Source organism: Coturnix japonica, chromosome 1 (genome assembly GCF_054131305.1).
Source record: "Coturnix japonica strain WE chromosome 1, WE-NBRP24, whole genome shotgun sequence".
In the NCBI taxonomy this organism is placed as follows: Eukaryota; Metazoa; Chordata; class Aves; order Galliformes; family Phasianidae; genus Coturnix; species Coturnix japonica.
Window position 1 is genome coordinate 114,546,014 of NC_140663.1, and position 23,985 is coordinate 114,569,998.

Sequence of the window (23,985 nt, forward strand, 5' to 3'; positions counted from 1 at the left end):
AAATGAATTAATCACATATTAATCTGAATCTACTTGACATTTTACTCATGTGAAATAAACGTCATACAGAAGGTTCAAGATTTTACGATCTTAAAATGAAAGATATGCTGGGTTAAGCTCTTTCAAAACTGCTTTCAAAATACCATTCAGATACAGGCATGTAATAAAACACACCTCAGTGTGCATTTGAGCACTAAAGCTGGGTGAAAAGGAAGGCTGCATACAATTAGCTTCTTTTTGCATCCTTTATGTCTATTCCTAAAACAGAACCTTACAGAAGTCACTACTGTCACCTCCCTTAGCAGATGGGTGCCAGAGATCACACAACACCACCCCACACTTTGCTTAGGATACTGTATTCTCTCTTTGTCTTAAAAAACACCGCAGGGAGAAATTTCATTACTACCTCCTTTTTGAAGAGGAAAATTGTCAAGGCGTGCTTAACATCCACAAAGTAAATTGAGTTAAATTTGCATCCAACATCTCTCACTCCTCTCAACCTCCAAACTCACTTCATCAAGTCAGGCCTTCCAGCTTGTTATCCAGGCAAAAACAGAATGAGAACTGATGCTGGTTTTAAGAGATTTGTTAAAAGACAAGTCACTTTCTGCTACTGAAAATAACCAGGAAAAAATAGAAAAAAAAACCCCACTATTTTATGCTTTCCATGTCATAAGGCATTGGAAAACAGAGTGACTGAGTCTATTCAATCATTTGCACTATAGTAAAGAAAAGCAACTCCAACTGCTTTTGCACAGAGAAAACAATCTCAGCATTCATATAGCTTGGATTTTTATTTTCATCCTTTAACCATGAATTATAGCGCTGAAAGAATAATGAAAACTAATATTCTTGAGCTTCATGGACAAGTTCATTATCTGGCAGGAGAATAACCTTTTATGATATGAGCAACATATGACAATCACAGAAATCTATTAATTTCAGCTGGCTTGTCTAATCATGAGTTTATCTAGACAGATATTCTCTTGCAGAACCTTCAACCCACTTCAATACGAATAGCACTGCAGTCCTCTCAATAGACTACTTGGAATGCCAAATTTCATTGTAAAAGGAACATGAAAATAGTCTCAATTTGGCAGTACACCTTACTGTGTGAGCTTCAAACCAGACATGCTCTCACAAAGATTACAGCTTCCCTTCCCATATCTGCTTCTTTGTCCCTACACTGATCCATATTCACGTGGAGCCTGAGGTAGAGGAAATGACAACGGTAAGCAAATGTTCTGATTCTATCCAGACGTACATTGGAAAATCCATTAGAATCTAACCTTCTGTTTTCTACTGTCTACCAGCTTTAACTCCTGAGCAGCATCCCTTGTTATTAAGCATCGGCCAACTAAAAGAAACGCCAGACCAGCTGAAGGATTTTAGTAGAATTTCACAGAAGTCTTAAGTCTTTTTAGGATATACTAGAAATGAACCCAAAGGATGTGCTTTTAGCAAAGAAATACAACAGTCAACCATTAATAATGCCTAAGCAGGCATAAGTGTATTAAAATAATGAAGTAATTAGTACCTGGCTGGGTTGTCATCCTGTACAGACACAGGAGGTTTATCAGTGAGCTTCTGTGGTGCAAACTGAGGAGAAGGGGACCTTGATGTCTCCATGTGAGGTTTCTGAAGGTACCGATACTTGCTGGAAGTTAACACAGATTCAGACTTAAGGTGCGTTTTTTCTTCTAAGTGCTGACAAACATTCTCTGTGGATGATGCCTGCAGAAGTTCCTGTGGATTATCACTCTTTAGTTTTCCATTGAAAACTGCGGGACTCTGACAGAGAGATGAATGACTAGTAAACACTTGAGCAGAGCTGGGGGAAGAGGATGGAAAGGGGTGGCTGGGCGCTGCCAGCAAGGATTCAGAAGAGGCACCAAGCGATGGTGCAGAATTATCTGGTCGCCTGTATTTATCTCTTTTAGGTGGTGGAGGCCTCTGAGGAGCTGGTCCACGTTTCTTATTGAGCAGAGCTGGCTCTGTTCTGTGATTTTCCTCTCCGGCACCCTGGGACAGATTGGAGTGGTTCTCGTTCAAGGACTGTGGCTCAGAACACGCGAGATGAGGCAAACTGCAGTCCTTGCTCTTCTCATTCACGTTTTCCTGAGAGTATCTGTAATCACTAGGCAATGTCCCAGATCTCCCGCGGCTTTCGTGAGACAAAACCGCCGGCTCTCTTGCATGCAAAGGTCTGACAGATGCCTTCCACTTGTGGCCTATATTCTGTTCCAGCTGATCCCTTTTTTCCCTTGGGTTTTCTCTTAGGGCCCCGATACCAGCTTGCCTAGGGAGAAGAAAACATCATTAGCATGCTGCTGTTTTATTTCTGTGAGGTCACAGATGATCTAGGAAGTCTGAAAGCTTAAGCACCGAGATCACATCAAACATTTAATACTAACTCCTGCAATTCAGAGTAAGTATACGGCACAAAAACATTCTCAGTGTTCTTAATCTAACATGATGAGTCAAAGCATAATGTCATGCTAAATTAGGGTATGCAGTGTCACAGGATGCGACACAACCCTGAGTTAACCTGAGGCACTGCAGTGTACATGGAAGAGCTAAATGCATAGCAAAGCTGAAGCACTAATGTATGTGGCACAGCCAAACGTGCAAATGCCTTTCTTCCATTTCTAAAATGTAATTCCACTTCTGTTCCAGAGTCACCAACAAAGCGCAAAAAACATGTTTCTTCTGTACATGCAAAATTAATACTTGGATGTCACTTCAAATAAGAACTGAACATTTTGAATTTAAATTAGAAACTTTTGAGGTTGGATTTTTAGATATGCAAAACTGGAGAAAAATGAAGTGCAAACAAAATGTTTGCTGAAGCTAAATGTCAGCATAAATGACAAACAGTGGCCAAAAAGGCCTTATTCTACATGGTGATATTTTTTATTTTATTCCAATTGTGTACTCTATGTGTAGCTAGGAAATGGGCTACAGCAGCTCCGGGCTTGTGCTCTGCCACAAGATATGCAGTTCATTTGTCTTCACCAGACAGAGACAGATAGAAAAAGAAGGAAAGAAAGAGAAAAAATAAAGTACCTCTGGAGCCCTGAAAGGAGGCAGGTTTGCCCTCTGCTAAGGAAGGCTGAGGAGACACTGGGAGATTAGAAAAGAAGCTGCTTAGAAAAGTAAAAAGCTTTAGAGAACTACTAATGCCTCGTGCTACTGACAGCTCTGGGCTCTGCATTTTGATGGGTCCATCCTTTAGATGTGCACTGCCCAAGCTGACCTTTGAGAGGACTGCGAAAGAGTCATCTTTCCCAGCCTATTTGTGAAGTAAGGTTAACTGTGATATTCAATATAAGCAAGTTACTGAGCTTACCGCACCAGTTTTGAATGTAAGTATGTAGGTGGTTAACACCAGTATATACGAAAATTATATTTAAGAGAAGGTTCATATGAGAAAGAGTTAAGAGAAAAATTCATATGAATTTTTACATGTCAGTAATAAAACAGCATTATTCTTCTACGAGAGATGGCTTTTTCTCAGTGTACTTCCCAAGTCTCTCTCAGGCAGTGTTAAATTTTTAAACTCCAATTCAACATGTACATTTTGATTTAACACGAATTAAGAGCTGAATATTATTTCAAGTCAGGTCTCCTCACACTGCTCTTAACTAAGTGCAGCTGGTTCAGAAAACTTCAAGTTGCCTGACAAATTCTGAGTCAATTCTATTTTATAAAGATAGTATTTACTGACTGTCATTTTAACGTCAGACTAAGGACAGTGTTGTTAAATTAAGTGTTTTAAGGCCAGAAAGACCAAGACCCAAGCCTGCTATTCAGATTTGGTTATGTGGCATCACTGGAGTCAGATGGTTTTCCCTATGGTGCAGAACTGGGCCAGTAAATGGTTCCTCTAATTTCAATGGAAATATTTACCAAATGAAGTCTTCAGGCCTTAAGTGCGAAGCACTGTGTTTAAATCAGCATTCTTCCTTGTCTTGATAACCTATGCACAGCATAATTTTCTTCTAGTTAACCTGTGCCAAGAAAAAAATCATGCCTCCCTATTCATCTTCACATACATGAGCCATATTATTACACAGTATAATAGCTGCGCTTAGGTGCACATAAAAATCAAGGGCATGGCACAAAAATGTTGCAAAGACAAATGACATGCACTACCTCAGCCAGTCTGCTAAGTACACATTGAGTTTCACATGCACATCAGAAGTGGGTGTGCTGGTGGAAGCAAACAGGAGCACACCACTAATCTGACACGTTTACATACCCAAAGCAAGTAGCAAAATTTGTTTACTGTTACCCTGGCTCACAAAGTATGAATGCTCTGGTAGTCCCGTCACCTTACAGAAATAAAGTTCAAGGAAATAAGGAGGCACAACACAGATGAAATTTAGATACACTATGGTTGCAAATGTGGAGATAAGTGATTCCATACATGCTTTCATACACTTTCCAGAAAATCAAACGTTCTGCAGTTCCACAGAAAATGGGTTTTGGAAAAGGTGCCTACATTCAAAACTGAAGCTAGTTTGCATTCAGTGTGGGTGGATCTTCATGCAAAACATGCTTATCACCTTATTTTGGAAAGATTTCAGCTTACTGTTCAAGAAAGGAGGAAAAGAAAGCAAGCTTCAAGCCCCAGGAGAACACAGTGGAAAGAACCTGCAAAGGTGTTAGGTTATTAACAGTAGAAAGAAGTCCGCTGAGCTACTCAGCATTTGTCTACGCTTCATGTAATGGTATGCCCCAAACACAGCCAATTCAGAAATGAGGCCCACTGTATTATTTAGGGATAACATACCACCGAAACAACCTCATGTACAAGCAAACATCACAAAGGAAGGGATGCAGTAAGAATATGACTTCTGATTTAATTACGGCTTTCATTCTAGACAACAAAAGGTTTGTAATAAAAAACTTTAAAGTATCTTCAAACCCAAAGCTTCCCAATCCCCATGACACAATGCCACAATAGCCAAGTGCCTGAGCCCTTCCAACACAGTGAAGACAGGATGGCTTCTGCCATGTTTCTCATCCTTGGCAGGCTGTGATGTTCCAGGTTTAATAGCCAGGCTTCTCACACTGTGCACTTACCCTGAACTGTAAAGAAAGTATAATCAACAGATTTATGCTGATGATACTCAGCAGTATTCAGGAAGAGTGAATCTAGCACAGAGGGCTAACACAAACATTTCCTACCATTCCTGCTTTGGGTATTCAAGGCATGAAAGTGCCCAAGTTGATTGAGTACAGGAGATTTCATATACCTAAACTGGGGTGGAGGTGGAACAAAAGTGCTTCCAACAGAAAAAAAAAAAGGGAATTGCTTTGTTTCCAAGAACCTTGTTTAGAATAGGGTTCAGCTCTCCCAGGGGCTCACAGCCATCCATCAGCTGGTTAAGCTCTGTGGATCACGTGTTTCCATCGCTGGTTACAGTCACTCAACAGAACAATGAAGCCCACCACAACAGTGGAAAGATAAATCTTAAAAAATGACATTAATATTTTCTTTCCAAATGGAAAAGCATATCTCCCAGCTTCCTTTCAGCTTTGTTAGCTCCAGGTATGCACACTGAGTGCTGAAAAGCCATAGAAATTCTCAGGGAAGCCAACCAAGCCTCCTCTTCAATCCTGCCACCTGCCAGTAATAATATAACAACAATGTACAAGATACACATGCACATGCTAACAGGAGCATGCTGGTGGAGTCAGTGGGCAATTACCAAAATGAATCATTAGCTACAGATACCTATCAGATGGATAACATTTTTGGTTGTCATAAAAAACAACCCCAAACTACTTCCTCCTTTTGTCCCATACTCAGGACTTGACAAAAATAAAAACACAGAACAAAAACACAGGACAAAAATGTAGAATGATCTGATTGAATGTTGTATCTCAATAAATGTGAATCAATCCAGTCAATCCAACACATCCGATTTGTAGCTATCTTCTTATCTAACAATTCCTTGAGAATGCTTCAGGTCAAGCCAAACAGTGCCACAAGATGGTACAACTTGAAAATCCCAGACTAAATGACCTTGGCAAAAACTGATCAGCAAACATTTAAAAAATGTGCTGTTTGTTAAAGACCTCAACTACACGCAAAAGTGTAACTATAAAACTTAAGAATGGTTATGTAAGCAACAAAGTGTACTCTGGTACCTTAACTGGCAAAAGAAAACAAATGTAGTAGCTGTTTCTGATTTAGCTTAAATTCCTTTTGAAACTCTACAAGCTACCCTAGAAAAAAGGCTTTCGTACTGAATCAAAAATCCCCCCTAAGAGTCCTCATTCTACAACAACCCCCTCCATACTCAAGGCCACAGTTTTGCAATCCTTTCAAGCTGATCTAAATGCAGATATTTTGCCTAAAGAGGCAGTCACAGTCTACCCCAATTTTGTCTTCCTGCTCTCTTCATTGTATTAACAGTAGAAACTTCACAGCCCCACAGAAAATTGGATGAAGGAACTGACCTGGCTCAAAACAGATAATTATGTGGCTTACAGCAATTGTGAAACAGTCTTTGCTTATGCCAAAACCCTGTTTATAGGCAGAGTCTTTGCTGTTATGCCGCTTTTTCAGCTGTGAACTTTATGTGCTGAAACTATGCTTTCATTGTGTATTTGCATAGCACTTTGCACAGTGGGATACGAAAGCACTTGTGCAATAGCCTGCAAATAAAAAGTACTTTCTCCTACCCAGTACAATTCTGCCTGAGACCACGACGGGATGCTACAAAGTCAGAACAGGAAAAAAAGTTACCACAGAAAAAAGTTGAAGGCCTACCTGTGAGCCAGATGTTTAACATCACATTTTAATCCATACTCATACAGTCAATGCAACCTAAGAGATTCATCTCACACTAAAGTAGCCTCTACAAGCTCGCTGTCCATTGGTAGGAGATCAACTGTTGGCAGCTCCATGCCAAGCGAGACACACTAGGCCAACTCAGGCCACTCCAGACACCTGTGTTTCTCCAACCGAATCAAGCTCAAGATTTCTATGGATTCACCCACAGTAGGTACTTCACTTTCATGCAGATGTTTACTTAGATTAGGGACTTAAATCCTCATTTGAGACCCATGCGCTCTTTCTTTCAGCAGCTCCAGTAGCAGCCATTAAGGCTTTGACTCTCAAACTGGTTTTGCTGTAACAATGGTAAGTAGACAGTGACACTACAACACCACAGTCCGAATGTCCAATACAAGGGAAATTGTTACCAGTGATCCATTTTTCTGACAAGCACTGTGTCTGCTGTTAAGACTGACTCTGTAGAGTATGCACTATGCACTACATAGAGGATATGAAAACAACTCCAGAGACATCAAATCAGACCTTGGAATATGAAGTGATGCAGAAATTTTAAACAAATTCGAAGAATAGAGGATCCTCTGGAAAATATGTAATTCAATGGCCATGATGATGATTGTACAACAGCAATTATTACTTCTAAAAGAGGCACAAAAGTCACTGCAAAGGAGAGCTGTTCACTGCCTTGGTCTGAGGAGACAGATGATGGCAACTAGCATCCCAGATCCACTACTCAAGCAGAAGGTCTTAAAACGAAAACATGCCTTGAGATTAAAAGAGCAATTAATGCTGATCTCTTGCTCTCTCTCTCTCTCAAAAAAGATGCCCTGATATGCAGCAAAAGACAACACAAGGTACAAAACCAGCAAGATATTTCACAAAGTTCACCCCACAGCACATCACTGTTACACTACAACCCACTTATCATGGATGTACCCTGTTTTCCAATTCCTTTTTACAGTGCCTGTTAATGTTATCTGCATCTGATGGCACCTATCTGTTCAGTCACACTGGATACTGCTTAGCTGTTGCACCCAATGTGATAAAACAAAATGTCACTCCAGCTTAACAACCCCTATGTAAACACCTGGCTTTATCACAGAAATATGATAACAGGTCCTCCCCATCCCTCTGTCCTACAAGAATTTTGCTCATGTCCTGCCTGCATGGCAACATACATGACAATGGATTTTCATCTCACATTCCTTCTAAAAGCATTAGCTCTCTCCCCATGAAAATCAGATCTAAATTTAACAGTAATTCTGCAGCCTGTAAGCAAAGACACGATATTGACGAGTAAAATGTAGGCCAGTCAGTCAGGGATAACAGCACAATGCATAGGTCCACAGGAAAAACAACAACAACAAATGTGATTGGAAAGATTTTTTTATGCAGCATAGGAATCTTTATGCAGGAAGGAAGAATACTGTAAGAAAGGGGAGAGGGAGAGATGTTATTCTTTCATTAGATCAAAAAATAACAGCCCCTCCTCCATTTTGCAGCACATGAAATATCAATGATAAAAAAAATCACGTTTTTATGGCTGTTTTCTTACTTCCTTTATCCACTTCATGTCTGCCCTAGCACACAGTGGACTGCCTGCATGGATTTAAAATGACTTCTGCTCCCATGAGCAAACCAGTTAATATGCTCTGCACTTACACACCGAATTCAGTCACTAGAATTTCCCAACAGTATAACCAGAGCCATCATATTATAGAAATGGCAACCACTGCAGAGACAAAAGGCAATACTTTCAAAGAATGCTAACAAGGAAATCACATTCCTGTTAAAAATAGCTGAAAGAAAAAAATGATTTCTTTTGGTTATTTATTCAAAAAAGCTACATTCCAGTTGCCATTCTTATGATTTTTTTTTTTTTAACCTCTAGATATATGTATTTTTTTCTGACATGCTGTTGCTATTTTCTTGTTTCTATTACTACTGAAAACAGCTGCTTGCAGCTGAACAAAAATGCAGCAACCGGAGCTATAAAATGAAACACTTTGTGAATAATAGCTGGGTCACCTGGGTTTCTCGGTCAGGCACCAAAATGAATGCACAGCTCACCTCTAAAGACAAAAATCCCACACAGTTATTGAAATTAATTACCATGCACATGTACTCATTTCAATAGCTACCTTTCACTCAGCGCTGCACTCACCTCTTGCTTCCAGCAGTCACATCCACTCCTGCTCTCCCAGTCACTATCTCCCACTGCTGTGGAGCGGTCTCCGGGTGAGCCTGCGCTCAGAGCTTGCCAGGAAAGCGATGGGCTGGGAAGCTCCCGTACCACCCCTTGCCGGGAGGAACCCCGAGCCTGGCACCCTCAACCAGAGCAGCAGCTCTGCAGCTCGGTGCAGAAAACAAACGTTTCTGAAAGGCACTGCCGTCTAATTCCAGGGTGCGTTATGCCAACTGTGAAAACAAAAGCTGCTAAAAACAGCGCGTGTGCAGGGACACATGCACACAGAGCATCTTAGCTGGAAGCAGCTCACATTTTCTCCCCTATTCTCCTAAAACATCAGTCAATACAGCAGGCATTTACACTATGTGAAATAAAATCCTGCCCTGAGCGTTGCATCATTCCTAGTTTGTTACTGTAGCTTCTGCTGATAGAGACAGAAGACACAGCGTGTACTCAGAGAACAAAAGAAATACTGTATGAATCCATACTGCAATATTCTGTCCAGAACAGAGGGGAAAAGCTCCCCAGGGCTCGTGCATCCCACTGTCTCTAGCACTCAAGCACCAAACATAAGGCAGCCTTACCAGGATTACAGATGTTTACCCGCATTCACTGGAGATGGGAGCTTTGCATCCCTGCAAATGCGCCAGTCAGCTCAAAAGCTTCGCAGAGCTGAATGCGTCTCAACCTCTGCCTCTCATTTACTGTAACACAGAGGATTTTCAAAGCCATGCCTCACAACAGCTGGCTTGTTTTTGCCTGCTTCCTATGATTGACAAGTTCATACAAGCTCCGTCAACTTTAACCTTGATAAGTGAAGGCTTGGTCTGTATTGTATGTTACATCATCAAAAACTTCTGACCTCAGGGAAAAGATCTCAAAGACTTCAAAGCTGTTCCCTTCCCCCACTTCCCCACCCTCATCTCCTGGTTTTGGTTATAAAAGAAAAAAAAAAAGAAAAAGAAAAGATTCTAAGAGTCTTTTAATTTTTTAAGGCTTTTTCATCCCATTTGTGAAAATCACAATCTGTGCTACAGCAGTAACAGCTCTGCAAATGTGGAGAATGTAAAATGATTATAAAAGGTCGGCATGCTACCGGGTTCCTTTCTGAACAACATTCAAATAAGCAAGTCTTTAATTTTAGAAGTGAGTCTTCATTAGCAGCCCTCCAGCATGATTTTTTTTGCATGCGCTGTGTGTACAGGCGCTCTTCTTGCAGGAGGTTCTGCAGGGAAAGAACGCAATGCATTCGTGCATGTTACCACCCCCACGCTCCATCTTAAGATGCACCACAGCCTTCATGAGAGCAAAGCTCCAGTTTTGTTCCTTTTTTTCTGGAAGAATACCTTAGAGATGCAGAAAAGCTGTGGAAAAGGCTTTAATATGCATTATGATGTCATTCTAAAGGATGACTTACTTGAAGAAGAAGACAGGACTTATTCTGTACATAAAATCTCACACAGCGGTTTGATATTATCACACAATGTGAAGAGACAGTTAATCCCTTCCACTATTTTTTTTTCGTTTCCCAGTGCTGTTGATTTGATTTCAATATACAGAAGGAAAGACTCAAGAAAGCTCATTCTGTCCTCACTGTTTGCATATAGCAAAGCAACCAGTTAACAGACGGTAACTGTTGTCCCACAGAGAAAAATGGAAAGTAGAACTGTTACACTGTTTTTACACAAAGCTTTACTGAAATTTATTGGTGTAAACTGCCTCACGCGTGATTGCAAATCACATCTCATGCTGCCTGAGGGCCTATCAGAGACAGTGAACATCTCACAGGCTAACTCTTATGGCAAGGACAGAAAGTCTCTCCATGTGTTCTGCTGCATTGAGACAAACCAACCACCTGTTTCCAAAATGTTTTCCCCTGAATTATTTAGGGGAAAGTAAAAGATATAATATATCGGCTTATGATGCTTTTATAGGTATAACCATTAGAGAGTACCTCCAATCTTCCCTACTCATATCATCAGAATAGGAGATAGCTGGATATCAAGTGATGCAACAAGAAGTCTCTGGGTAGTCTTCATTCTAGCCCTCTTTCCAGGAAATGCAGTACAACTACACCAGAGTAACAGCAAAAGGAACAAAAGCTTACAAAATGATCTCCGTACCTCTCTCCAGAAAATTTCTTATATGACAATTCTCTTGATCACATCCAGTATTAGTGCATCCAGAATGACATCTTGGGCTACCACTCGTCAGCACTCACTTTTGGGGGTGAGGAATCACAGAATCCTTGGAGTTGGAAAGGACCATGCCATGACCTTCCAAATATCATTAAGTATGGCCTGGAATCAGCAGATTTCCTCAGGACTCTAGAATGCATGTCATCGGGACCCATATTCTTGTGGATGTGGACTCACAGACTGGTGTCCTAGTACACTAAGACATGCATCTGACCATCTCTGGGCTGAGCACTGCTAGGAGAGTTAATGGGAAGGCAATGGGAATAGCCTGTAAGGATGGACAGCTGTCTGGATTGCAAGTCTAACCCATCATGTACATGTAAGATGAAAAGAAAGAAAGGACACATCTTGCAAAAGAGTGTGGGAGGGAAAATACAGGAACTAAGAAATAACAGTGAGCAAAAGCATCTTCCTTAGCACTCTCATTTAGCCACAATCCTAGATCACAAAATAATACATTTGGGCTACTATCGAAGAATCACAGATCTCAGAAAGATCCAGACTCAAGAAGCCCTGAAAGTTTTAAAATGGACAACAGACAGAAGGAACAGACTATTGCAGTGGTTCAGTCCAGCATACAGCTCCTGACTTGAAAGGAACCTGGTTCAAAACTTTGCCACTGAAGAGCTACCCTGTGCCAGAGACCACATGTATTTAGATTAATCATTTTTGAAAGAGTAAGAATCCACGCTGTGGTATTTAGTTTTGAAAAGGGCATCTACATAACAGAGAGGAATATTTCTAAATGGAACAGACCAGATGGTCTAATGCTGAGAGATAACATGTGACTGAAGATCCAACACATGAAGCTCAGAGCAAATGTGTAATACCTACCAAAGAAGCAGACCACTTTTTTTTCTCCTCTCTTTCCCTCTTCCCCTCAAAAGGTTGAATTAAAAAGTAACTAAAATGGCATCCACCAGAGAAATGAAGTCCCATCCAAATAATGAAAAATCAGAACTGCTCTAGCAAAACAACAGACTGTGTTACAATTTCCTAAAGGTTCTAGGATTCAAACAAACAAACAAACAAAAACCATGAGTAGTAGTAAGAATACTTCAAAAATAAACCCATAGGATAAAATATACATGACTCCCTTCACATCTGCGTGAGCAAAGAACAGCTCTCATAGGAATTATTTTCAGCTGGGGAGGTACCAAGCAATGCTGTCCACTATTAAGTGGGTAGTCATGAGTTACCACGTCTAGAGAAGGCAATTTTTAAAACAGTATCTGTGATGCAGAAGTATCCATTTGTATGATACTTCGACAGCTGTTTGAGCAAAGCGATGTCTGTGCAGGGAAGATATGAAGGTAGTAAGTAGAATAAGAGAACAATAGTAAAAATATATATATATATTCATTATGAAACTGGAGAATTTCAGATCCGTAAATTTAATGCCTAAATTAACCAAAGAAGTAGAAATTAAGAGATTCAGTGGATGTACTAACTAGTACATTAAGAAGACTACTGTTCATTTGGGCCTGCACAGAAAAGCCATACCTCACGTGTTATTCTTCACAAAAAGCTTACCTATACCTATGGACAACAGCAATCTGGGGCCCAATACTAAACACAGTACTTCAGGTGCAGCCTCATCATGGCTGAGTTCTCCCACAGTTCCCAAAGGAACAAAGGAGGCTGCGGAAATACAGAGGGGGACAAAAAAGGTGGGAAGAAAACATACGTTATAGCTCTTACAGAAGAGACAGACACACTCCTCCCTTCAAAATGAGATGCTTTTCCTCACATCGTTACAAAAAAACTACGGATGGATGTCAAAAGTCAACATGGGTCCAAAACCAGCAAGATAATTTCCTGAAAGACAAAATTATCAAGCGCTGTTAACCACAAATACTTAGGATTGTGTCTCTTAGATGCAGGTCACCAGAGGCTGGGCAAGGATCCCCAGAAGCACAGTTCCATGTCAGCCTTGTTTTTATTCTATCTGAGCATCTGCTACTGTTCAGTCAGACAAAGGAAATTGGAATGGGCAAATATTTGGCCTGTCCTAGCACGACTTTTAAGAATCAATTTCCATCAACCTCTTCCATACAACAGTGCTTCTACATTACAGTATGTTAAAGTGTGATAGTTATTTAGCTATTATTATTAGTCAGTCAAATACATTAGCATACTGGAAAGGCATAGTGGTTCACAGCAATGAAACCTCTAACAATTATCAGTATTTATAGGTAAGTCAGGAAAACAGAAGATGGCTGGGAACATCTAATCACCTAATACAAGAATACATGCTGGTGGTTGCTCACTCCTTTGTTGTCTCAACACACATGAACCACAGAACTGTTATTTCAGACTAGGTAAATACATACTTTAAAACAGATCAAGACAGTACTGGATCATTCATTAGACCATATCACACATATGATAAGATCAGTGGCAAAAAGGTGGCCTGACAGATGCATTACCTAACCATATCTTAAAGAAATGCTAACGTAAACAGACAGGGCTTCAGCAGCTCATATTCTTACAGTCTTGTTAGGAGCCTGTGAGGAGGATGAGCACCTTGGCTCTCCTTCACTTCATCCAAATGATGACAACCCGTGAGTAGGAGAAAGCTGCATATTTATTTTTCTTCTTTAATGTGAGGGACTCAGACATGTGAAGCATGACTTCAATCACACAGCTATGTTCGGGCTGTATGAAAAAAGCACGTCTTCTCACTTTAATTCAAACCAATTTCTGTCAAAAGCTATCACTTAAACCTTTACTGAAGCCCTCATTATACTTAAAACTGATTTTAAAAAGAAGACGCATCACAAGCTCTTGAATGAAATACAAGAATTGTTATTACACTGTACATTAGATCAGAAAGTAACTGCGTACATATGCTTTTTTCCTACGAAAACATGTTTCCTATGAAACATGTTAGGTAATTCCACACTCAGCAAACCAATAAGGAATAGTCACTATCTTTAGAAGAGTTCACATGAAAAATATCAGCAGCTGTAGGTAAAACATAAGGCAGAGAACTTTGATCTTTTGTACCATAAAATATTGAGACTGGTTATTTCCATGCAGAAAATGTTTACCATAGTCATTTTTCATTGATGTCTAAGGAACCGGTAATCCAATACTACACATTTTTTTCCTTAAGAAGAAAAGGTAGGAGGGTGAATATATTCTGCTTTTACACCCCTGGTGATATCCCAATGAGCCCTCCAATGACTGAGATTCATTCACCTTGCAATATTCATTCCACTTGATTCTAGCAAAGCATAGGCAGTGAAACAGATTTTAAGTTTATTATTTGACAGAATGCCTGCAAGCAGAGTTTTGCTTAACTATTTAAGCAAATTGTCCTTTTGCTATATATAAAAAGGAAACTCCCTTCAGGTCTTCTTGCATTTCAATAACTAAAGTTCACAGTTAAGAAGATATCCCTATTGTATATTGCTACATTTTGCTAGACAGTGGAGTTAAAAACAAAAAAACAAAAAAAAACCCACATAAAACTTAAAATTAGTGGAGATACAGTTTCTAAGAATATTTCCTGTGTCTAATTTATCTTCCAGTGTCTAACTTACACTGTTTTTCCACACAAAATTACATGAGAACTACAGTTGTCCAACTGTGTCATGTTGATTTTTCTTCTGCTAGGCAGCCCTTACAGCTATGTGGTCCCAACTCCTATAATAGATACAGAACAAGCTCACAGAAAATGATCACAACACACATGCGTGTTCTATAAGCATGTGCAACATAAGCATATGCTTCACATGTATATGTATATAAACACATATAAGTGAAGTATCATCGCTTTGTAAATCCCTTTCCATCTCACTTGCATCAGAAGACATGAGATTATTCACATTCCTGCATACTGAAGATCCTTCAAGGATAAAAGGGCATAGTGCAAGGGCATTTCCAAAAATAATGCCTCTCATTTTATTATACTGATGCACAATGTCAGAGGCAGATGTTGGTAGTATGGCAGTAGGGGCTGAACCTTCCCACCAATATCCTGTTACATGTTGTTGCTGTGTGACAGATGGCAGCAGAGGGGGAGTCTGACAAAATAGCATCTGAAATGGAAATGCTTATGAAGCAAAGGTGTGCCACTGAATTCTTCCATGTAGAAAAAATGGCATCCATTGACATTCATCGACAATTGCTGAACATTTATGGATTAGATATGAGTTCAGTGAGGGGTGAGTGGTGCATTTCAGCAGTGGTGACAGCGACATGAAAGACAAACCATGCTCTAGACAGCCATGCACAGCTGTCACACTAGGAAATGAAGAGTGTGTTAGTCAGCTCATCCACTCGTATCAGCTAATGGTGATGACAACGTTGAAAATTAGCGCTGAAGCTGAGAATTTGCTCTATCGAACAGTGTAATATTGCTTTTTGTATTGTTTCCCGGGAAAGAAATGGGAGCCATTACTTTAGAAGTGATCTAATTTTCTTTTGCACGGCCCAATAATTGTGGAGGCTCCTTAAAAATCAGATTCTTTAAGAAGCACACTGTATTGAACTAGGGAACCTCTCTGTCAGCTCCTGTTTCTTAATGGTGTCCTGTCAAAGATTTCATTCTTGATTTTTTAGAGTATTAAACTTGGGCATTTAGTCCACGTAGGCATCAAGAAATGATTTCTACTCTGTTTTTGTATGGTAAAGGCTGTTCCTCCATCTTGAAAAGTTCAGGTAGGAACAACTACTAAGGCATGCAAAGTCACAAAGAAACTTCTCACAGTGTTTAATTAGAGTTGAGTCATGCTTTGGTCCTGTACTTGACATGTATGTGTTCCATTACTTGTCACCTACTAAGTGTTGAAAGACTTGCCATGAACTGTGATCTCAGAAATCTTCACTGTTTCTGAAATTACTTAATTTTTACAGACAAGCAACAATAGAGGAATGCAAGTCAAATGTTTTTAGAAAGTAAATATAAGCCATGGCTGTGAATGTTTCTAGTAGGTGAGAATCTTAAGAATTAAATCATTAAGTACTACTCTTCTGATGCAGACCAACTTCTATGTCTGCCATGTTATTCTGCAGGAAGCCACAGACTACAGGCCAGATTACACATTTCCATCCTTAACCTTTTGAAGGACTATGCTGGTTGAGAAATTCTGGAGATTTACAGGGAAGTCAGTTGTATAAGCAGCTTATGTCATTTGACAGAGTGAGATCTGCTTAAAGAAGGAGGACAGTCTTTATGTGTAAGAAGCTAAACTTTGATAACTGGTTTGCAAGAGAATACAGTAGCATCATTAAAAATATAAAAGTATCCATTTTCTTTTACAGGCCAGCAGAATCATGCTCTACTTTCAAAGCAGCCCTCAGGAACAAACTTCAAGCTATGGTACAACGCTCAGCTCACACCAGATGACTTACCGCACACCTGTAAGTTTATTACAATAGTGATTTGGCTCTAACCTGAGCGATAATAATGGCTGCTATAGACCACTGCTGGCAGTTCCTACATAAACAATACTACAAGCTATTAAATACTGTAAATCCATTAGATTACACCGTAGCTTTTCCAAAAAGGGAGATGAAACGATCTGGCTTCATTGGAAGCACTCAGTAATCTCAGAAGGGAAAAATACAGTCCAGACACGGAAGGAGTTCACAAATCACCATCAATTAAAAAAAGAAAAAAGAAAAAAAAGAAAAAAAAGCTTTCAGAAGTAATGCTGATTTACATTTTGCAATTGCATGCTTAACAAAAAAGAGAAAAAAAAGGAAGAAAAAGAACACTAGAAAAACGCTGTAGCAAAACAAACCAGCAGCAAAAAGTCCTGGAGGGGAAAAAAATGCTTACAAAGCAATATTTATTTTTTTCTTAATCTTCACTTTAACCATTTGATATTACAATTCTCCAGCCCTTTTTTAATTCTAGATTTAATGTATGAAAATGACTTGTATTGCTCTGGAAAATAATCAGGAATGCTGTAATGGCATACTTTCAGAGTTCGTTTACAAATTAAATAATCCATTTTTTACCAGTGCCCTGAGGGGGAGGGAGGCCAGAGGAATCGTGCAGTGCTGGACAGTCTCTAACCCACAGAATGCATCTATGAATGCCAAATCTGCCTCCCAGCTTAGGTCTCTGTGCATGTAACATGAACACTGAAGGGCTGCTCCTGTGTCCAGCACTGTCTCTGGAAGCAGAAAGGCAACTGTAGTACACTGGCCCCAGCAGCACAAAGTGAGGGACATTAGTGATATAATCCAAACCGAAATATTCAAGAGAAGTATTAAATACACCCATTAGGAAGACTTTTAGTTTGGTTAACATTCATGTTCAAGAATGCATCACAGACTGGGTCAATTTGCTAGCTGTCTGCAGATTTCTAGCTTTTAAAAGTAAAGAACTAAATGCTTTTAGAGCATCACCAAAAAGAAATATCACACACAGACAAAAAAAATCACAAAATCCATTAATTCACAGTTAATCTATTTCCTTTCTGCCAGGCCTCTTCTAGTGGTTGGCAGCCCTGCCCACGGCAAGGAGCTGGGGCTTCATGACTTTTAAGGTCCCTTCCAACCTAAACCTTTCTTTGATTCTATCACAGAAAAAAAAAAGAAGAAAAAGAAAAAAAAAAATGGCACAGAAACATACTGTTCCATAGTATAGTCATAAATCATCATTCAGTGCCAAGTTACAATACTGGAGTTAAATATGACATTTATGTTTGTTTTAAATGTAGAAGGCTCGTAACCCTCTCACAGCACAAGTAGTGAAGGACAGGTTGTATCAGGGACCATTTTACAAAACCCCCCATAAGGCACTGAAATAGTCAAACCCTACGTCTGAAATTGCATGTCAAAATAGGCTTCGGTTCACAAAAAACAAGTTACTGCAGCTGGTGCCCAGTCATGTGATATTCATAGATTCCACGACTATAAAGCAAGAATTGTGCTGCACAAACACTGTTAAAATGCTGGCGTAGGTGTATTATGCACATGCTTTTGTGACTGGTTCAGCAATGCTGGATGGAGCTGTTTCACTCGCAGGGATGCTGCCTGCTCTAGGCTCATTGTGTTGCTTCTCCCCCCCACCCTCCCTCCCTCCTTCCCCATTCTCCCTCTGCATGCGTGTGTGCTCACACCCTCACGTGCCCCTCATTAAGAAATCACTACGCTAAGTACAAAGGGCTCCAAAGAATTAGAAAAATAGCAGGCAGGCTCTTCAGCTGGGCAATATGCATGCAACATATCACCTACAAAAAACACAACTGTTTTTCATGGTCATGCCTAGAGCCCCAGCCTTTGCTACAGTTCAGGATTTTCTCTCCCCTGGAGAAATCCGTATCACTTGCAGAATTAAGGAAAGCAGTAATTTTTTCAAAACACGTGTTTCTTGTTACAAAAGATGAGATACAAAACCTGGTGACTGCGCACAGTCCAACTTGCGCTGCCACACACCCCCTGTGCAGATGCAGCATCAGCATTGCTGAAATCACTGGCTTCATTACAGCAGCTACAGCACACTGCTGGCCAGAGCAAGGGCACTCTGCGAGGATTATAACTCTGCTGTGCGTGTGACAGACATACATTTTTTATTACACAGTTCAATTAGAATGTGAATTAACAGAGAAGCAGAACTGTTCAAATGGGAAAGCAACTTCTGAGGGCTTCTGTTCACGTACTGCGTTCTGCAAAGGCACAGAACAGTCAAGTCCAATTTGCAGCGCTACTGTGTTCCAGTAGCACACCGTCTTTGCCAAATACAATACTGGAAGGCTTCTGGGAAATCTCAAGCATTCCCTCCTCCCTCTCCCCCCCCCGTGCCAAAAAAACCTGTTACTGATAAACACAAAACATAGAAATCTGAATTGTTTCATGCACACTAATAAGAATCATCTGACTCTGAACTGTAATGTACTCAACACTTGACAATTTCTTCAGGCTCACTCTAGGGAGCCCCCAGAACATCAGCTCCAAGATTAATTATATGACACATGTAGGGAAGATGTGGGAAGTAAATGTAAAAAAAGTACTGCAAAAGCTCTGAACGCATCACAGCAACATCCAACCTTCCAATTTAGGTCAGGGAAATATCGGATCAGAGGAGTTGTCACAAGAAATGCTTTTAAGCCAGAAAACAAGGAACACTTACCTTACAGAGCTGTTCTTCTCATCCAGATGGTTAATTTTAGAGAAAATATGCTCCGCATCTTCCTTTAAATCCTCTGCTTGCCTCCTTACTTCAACTGGGACTTCCTAAAAGTGGTTTATAGCACAAGTAAGACAGCAAGTCATCATGTTACAGACTCCTGAAAAATCTGTCATTATAGAACCTCTTATTTGTGGCTTTGCTCTGTTTGAATATACATGAAGTCAACAGCATAGCATGCCTTGAGCTTGTTTGGTTTTAAGTGGAGCAGTGTGCTATGTGACCTCTTGCACAGCGCTACAGACCTGGCTGTACTTGAGTTTCTAGCTTAGTTTGCTGAACTGCTGAAGGGTTTAACATTTATAAACCTCTGGAACTTCCACTTAGCAAAGACAAAAACGCAGCAAAGAACTGACAGCAGATTTGCTTACATCTCAGAACAGGCAAGTATGCACCGGCTTTAGAACCCCCCGAGTGCGTACTTTAGTTTGTCAGTACAACATACAGCATTGCTGTTCCAGAAATGTATTATCTCACTATCTTCAAACAACCGCACCCAAAGTATAGCTTTGCATTACAAACACCAAACCTACAGGAAATTTAATTGCACATTAGCCCTGAAATCATCCCAATCGTATATGCGGAACAACTCCTTTATTTACTTCAGTCTGTTGTAAGCATCTTCAATGTACTTATTGCCACGCTTTCCAGGTGCCTAAACAGGTGCCTGCATTTTGCCCCGGGAGGCCTATACTGAACTTAAAGGCACTGACTAATAAACCAGAAATGCATACATGGAATAGATTATATGATGATTTTCTGCTGGGTGGGCAATTATTTAATAATTCAGTTTATTTAATTTTCAAAATAACTTCCAGGTTAGTATTTCCAAGGCTGGAATCTCTGCTCTTCTAAACTATCTGCATGGTTAAGCCTGCCTGCAAAGTTCAAAAATAACTTTTGCAAGACCTGAAGAAAGAAATACATAAAAGGAGTCCACAACTTCAGAATCCAGCATATTTTCTAAGCTATTCTCATTCTAGATGCACAAGTGCTACATGTATGTATAAATGCATGAACTGTTTTCAACGAGAGAAAAAAAAAAGAAAGCATAGCATGCCTCCCTTTTTCCTGCAGAAGGTAAAGTTCACCCCAGGTTGTACACACTTCAACTCAAGACATATCAGACAATCTTGTAGCAGCTTTCAACAACGTATTTTAAGCACAGAACTGAAGAGACTAGGTTTCTCTGTTTACTTCCCTTGCCACCTGCCAGCCGTTCCCTTGGCCCTGCTCTGTTAAAAATTAACTTAATATTTACTTGCAAGTTGAACAGATATTTGGCATCTCTCTGTGGAATACATTTACAGTTCTTAAATCAAGCAAGCTGACAAAAAATAAAACACTGAGCAGTTTCATTTCTTTTTCCTGTACTGTAGCTTTAACATTAACAGATACATTTTTTTTAGATCCCTAAACTTCAGCAGGCTGAAGTTCTGTCCCATGTAGCTTCTCCACAGAGCAAGTTTAGAAGAGAAAATGCATAGAAAATGATCAGACGATCAATGAAGTGGAAAAATGTAGATATTAAATTATTTCCCCTTGGAATATTTTTCCTTGTAGTTCTTGAGAACACCTTTAAGAATGAAGATGGGGAAGGGGGGGAAGCAGCCACAATAATGAAGTGCTCCAAGTGCAAGACTGCTTTGATCCTCTTACTGTAAAATAGAGGACATTGTCAAACCAACCTGTGGTTTTGTTGGTTTTTTTTCCTTCTTGGCTACAACATACAAGAAATTATTTTATCCACTTGTTATTTGCTACACAACCTTTGATCTCATGAGAGCTACATGTAACACTTATTCTATTACAGAGGAAATGCTATCATCAGGTTACATGCACTCCTAAACTGTATCTTGCTCTCCCTCTCCCCTCACCTCCCTGTGCCTCTCATAGGCAAAAAAAAAGATAATACAAAAGCTGCTTATACCTGTTTGTAGAAGTCAGTCGAAGGGGATGATCTAGACCTCTCATGGGTATACTGGGGTTTCTCATGCTGTTCATGGCTGACATCAAGGATGTTATCTGCTGAATGGTACCTTCCTGAACTCCTTGCCTCGATGGGCTTCCGCTGCTCTTTCCATGATGCCTGATACTCCGCAAAGGTTCCCAGTCGCTGTGGCTGTTCAGATCTCACAGTTCTATCGGCAGCCTTACTGCTGCTGCCGTGGTGGAAGCTACCTTTTGGAGCATGTGCAGTTTCAAGTCCAACAGAGGCTGCTCGACCTCTTCTCTCATGCCAGGACTCGTCTCCCTCCTGCCCGCAGCAAGCTTTCCTGTCTGCCCTCTCAGGCAGTCCCTCAGCTAGGCTGTGGGGAGCTGCTTTCTGCGCAGGCTTTCTACATGCAGGCTTACTTGTTTCTTCAAAAAATTTCCACCTGTCCGCAAATGAGCCCAAGGCTTCTTCAGATGTTTCTGGATGGCAGTGGGCACGACATTCATCCTCTGACATTCCTACTTCATTCATCTTCTCTGGTTCAGAGTAAGACTTCAGTTTTTGTTCTGTTGTGAACCTCTTCCTGGCTCCAATGCGAGAAACGTGATGAGTGCCACTCCCTGTAGGGTTCGGTTTAGCTTGCGTAGCCTCAAGGAATCCAGACACATCTTCAGAAACCAAAGCCAATAATGAAGAGTTGTAACTACCAGCTTTTCTTTCTGGTGACCTGGGGGGATATTCAGCAGGGCTGGGCTCCAAGTCCCGCCGCTTGAAGGAAGTTGCCCGCAGAACTCTGGCCTGTGCTTCCTTCAGGTGATCTTTGTAGGTGCTAGTAAAGTTCGTATCTGGGGAGGTGTTCACATTTTCCGCTGCATCTGGCTTCCCGTTCTCGCTGCACTCCTCCGTTTCAGATGACCCTATTAAAGTAGCCGTGCTTCTACTTTTCTGCAGCTTTGCCCTTCTCATTTGGATCTCATTTCTCAGGGTTGTTGCAAAACGGTCGCTCCTTCGTGCCTGTTTAGACAAGTGATTGTCAAATGGGGGCTGACGCTCTGTCACAGCTTCTGGGCTGTTGTCAGAGTGTTTTTTGCCTTCCTGAGCCAAAGAGTGCAACATTGGGGTCCTCTGAGGAGAGATCTTGCTACTCTCATCTTTCCCCCACCTGAAGTCTTTCTGAGCAGGCCTGTTTTCAGCAGTAAGGGCACAGCCCTTCCCATACTCCTGTTGACAGTACCTCATTTCACTTTCCTCAAAGCTGCTCTCAAAGCTTTTCTTTTGCCCAGACTTTTCAGCATGATTCATCTTTTTAACCCCTTCTACTACAGCAAACCTAACATCCTCTTCTCTATCCACTGTGTAATGACTATTGCTCTCACACCCTTCCAGAGAAGATTCAACTGACTGTTGAGGTAGATAGCATTTTGGTTTTTGGACCATTGTGATAACTGCAGGATTTTCATAAGGTCCTAGAGAAACGTCAGCCCCCACTGCAGGCTTCCAGTTGTCATCCTTGAGCTGCAGTGTCTTTGAACTTCCCTGAGCAGGCTGTTTTGATGTCACGCAATAATAGCGACTCTGTCCAGTGTTGTCTGCCTTCTGTTCGGCAGCACTGCTTGAAGAAGAGCAAGCGTTGAGCAGCCTGGTGTGGTTTAGATTGTATCCATGAAAATGATCAGTAGGCAACTCTTGAATACCACTGTAGGAGAGGAAAGGCTGTTGATCCTTAGGCGCAGCTAACATTCTTGTGTTGTGAAAAAAAGTGCTTTCATCACTGTACTGGTGCTGGTGGTGGTAACTGTAAGCAGGCTGTGCATACCGAACATCAGTGCTGGACAATGATGACTGCAGCTTGCTCACAGATCCTGCGTTGCTATTGTACCTTTCACCGACTGCAGAAAAAGCATGTTCTGAACTGAGATCTGATTTATAATTTGAGCCACTGACCTTCCTGTCACATGCTCTGGAAGGCCGTCGTTGCTGCTCCACAGTTTCTGAGTTCCAGTCATTCCTGGTCTGAGATCGGTTCAGGGCTGTAAAGTGCTGTGTGCTGGCACTCTCTGAGTATGCAGGGCCCTGGGCTTTCTCATGGCCTTTGGTAGCAGCAAAGCTGTCACTGCGGAGAGGCGGAGGTGGTGGAGGAGGAGAGGAAGTCTTCCTTTTATCTGGAACATACCAGACGGGCCCGAAGCTGGATCTTCCAGAGCCAGAGAGCTTGACATCAGGGTGTTCCTCTATTCTGGGACTTCTGTTATTCTCGTACTGGATGGGAGCTGGCAAATATCCAGTTTTGTCCTCTATCCCACTGTAATCGTTTAAAAACTGTCCAGACTTATTTCCATGTTTCGATGTCTCCCAATGGCCTACTTTATACAGCATATTCTCTGTTGAAGAAGTGTCTGCGTTGGATAGAGTGTGGTCAGGGGTGCTAGAACTTGTGGAGAAAGACCCGTAGGCTGAATCCCGCTTATTTTGGCTCCCTAGATGGTCAATGCTACTATTAGACCTTGCAGAAGAAAGTCTTTCATACTGGGCTACTTGCGGAGTTTGGTCCCAGCTGTCCATACTGCCCAAAGAGCTGAACTGGTCAGACGCACGATGGAGACTTGACTGATCCCATGAGTTTGACAGGTCATGAGAAGAACAGCTGTGGTAGGAAACAAACAAACAAAGCCCCATTATAAATACAACAGGCAAAAAATTCCATGA

The 23,985-nt window shown here is 40.9% G+C and overlaps 1 protein-coding gene across 9 annotated transcripts in view; it reads right to left on the reverse strand.

Annotated features, from left to right (window-relative positions):
* Nucleotides 1-23,985, reverse strand: part of SHROOM2 (shroom family member 2) — a 111,119-nt gene that overhangs the window by 14,629 nt on the left and 72,505 nt on the right. For 2 of the 9 annotated variants that reach the window (XM_015886877.3, XM_015886870.3), the window contains 3 exons: nt 21,274-23,923; nt 19,287-19,390; nt 1,538-2,299 (listed from right to left, as the gene is read on the reverse strand). In XM_015886877.3, the coding sequence (XP_015742363.2) occupies nt 1,538-2,299; nt 19,287-19,390; nt 21,274-23,923 (3,516 nt within the window). Of the gene's footprint in view, nt 1-1,537; nt 2,300-3,066; nt 3,124-3,909; nt 4,011-4,568; nt 4,657-19,286; nt 19,391-21,273; nt 23,924-23,985 lie in introns of those variants that run through there. The other 7 variants (XR_014940700.1, XR_014940696.1, XR_014940699.1 and 4 more) reach the window with 7 other exon arrangements.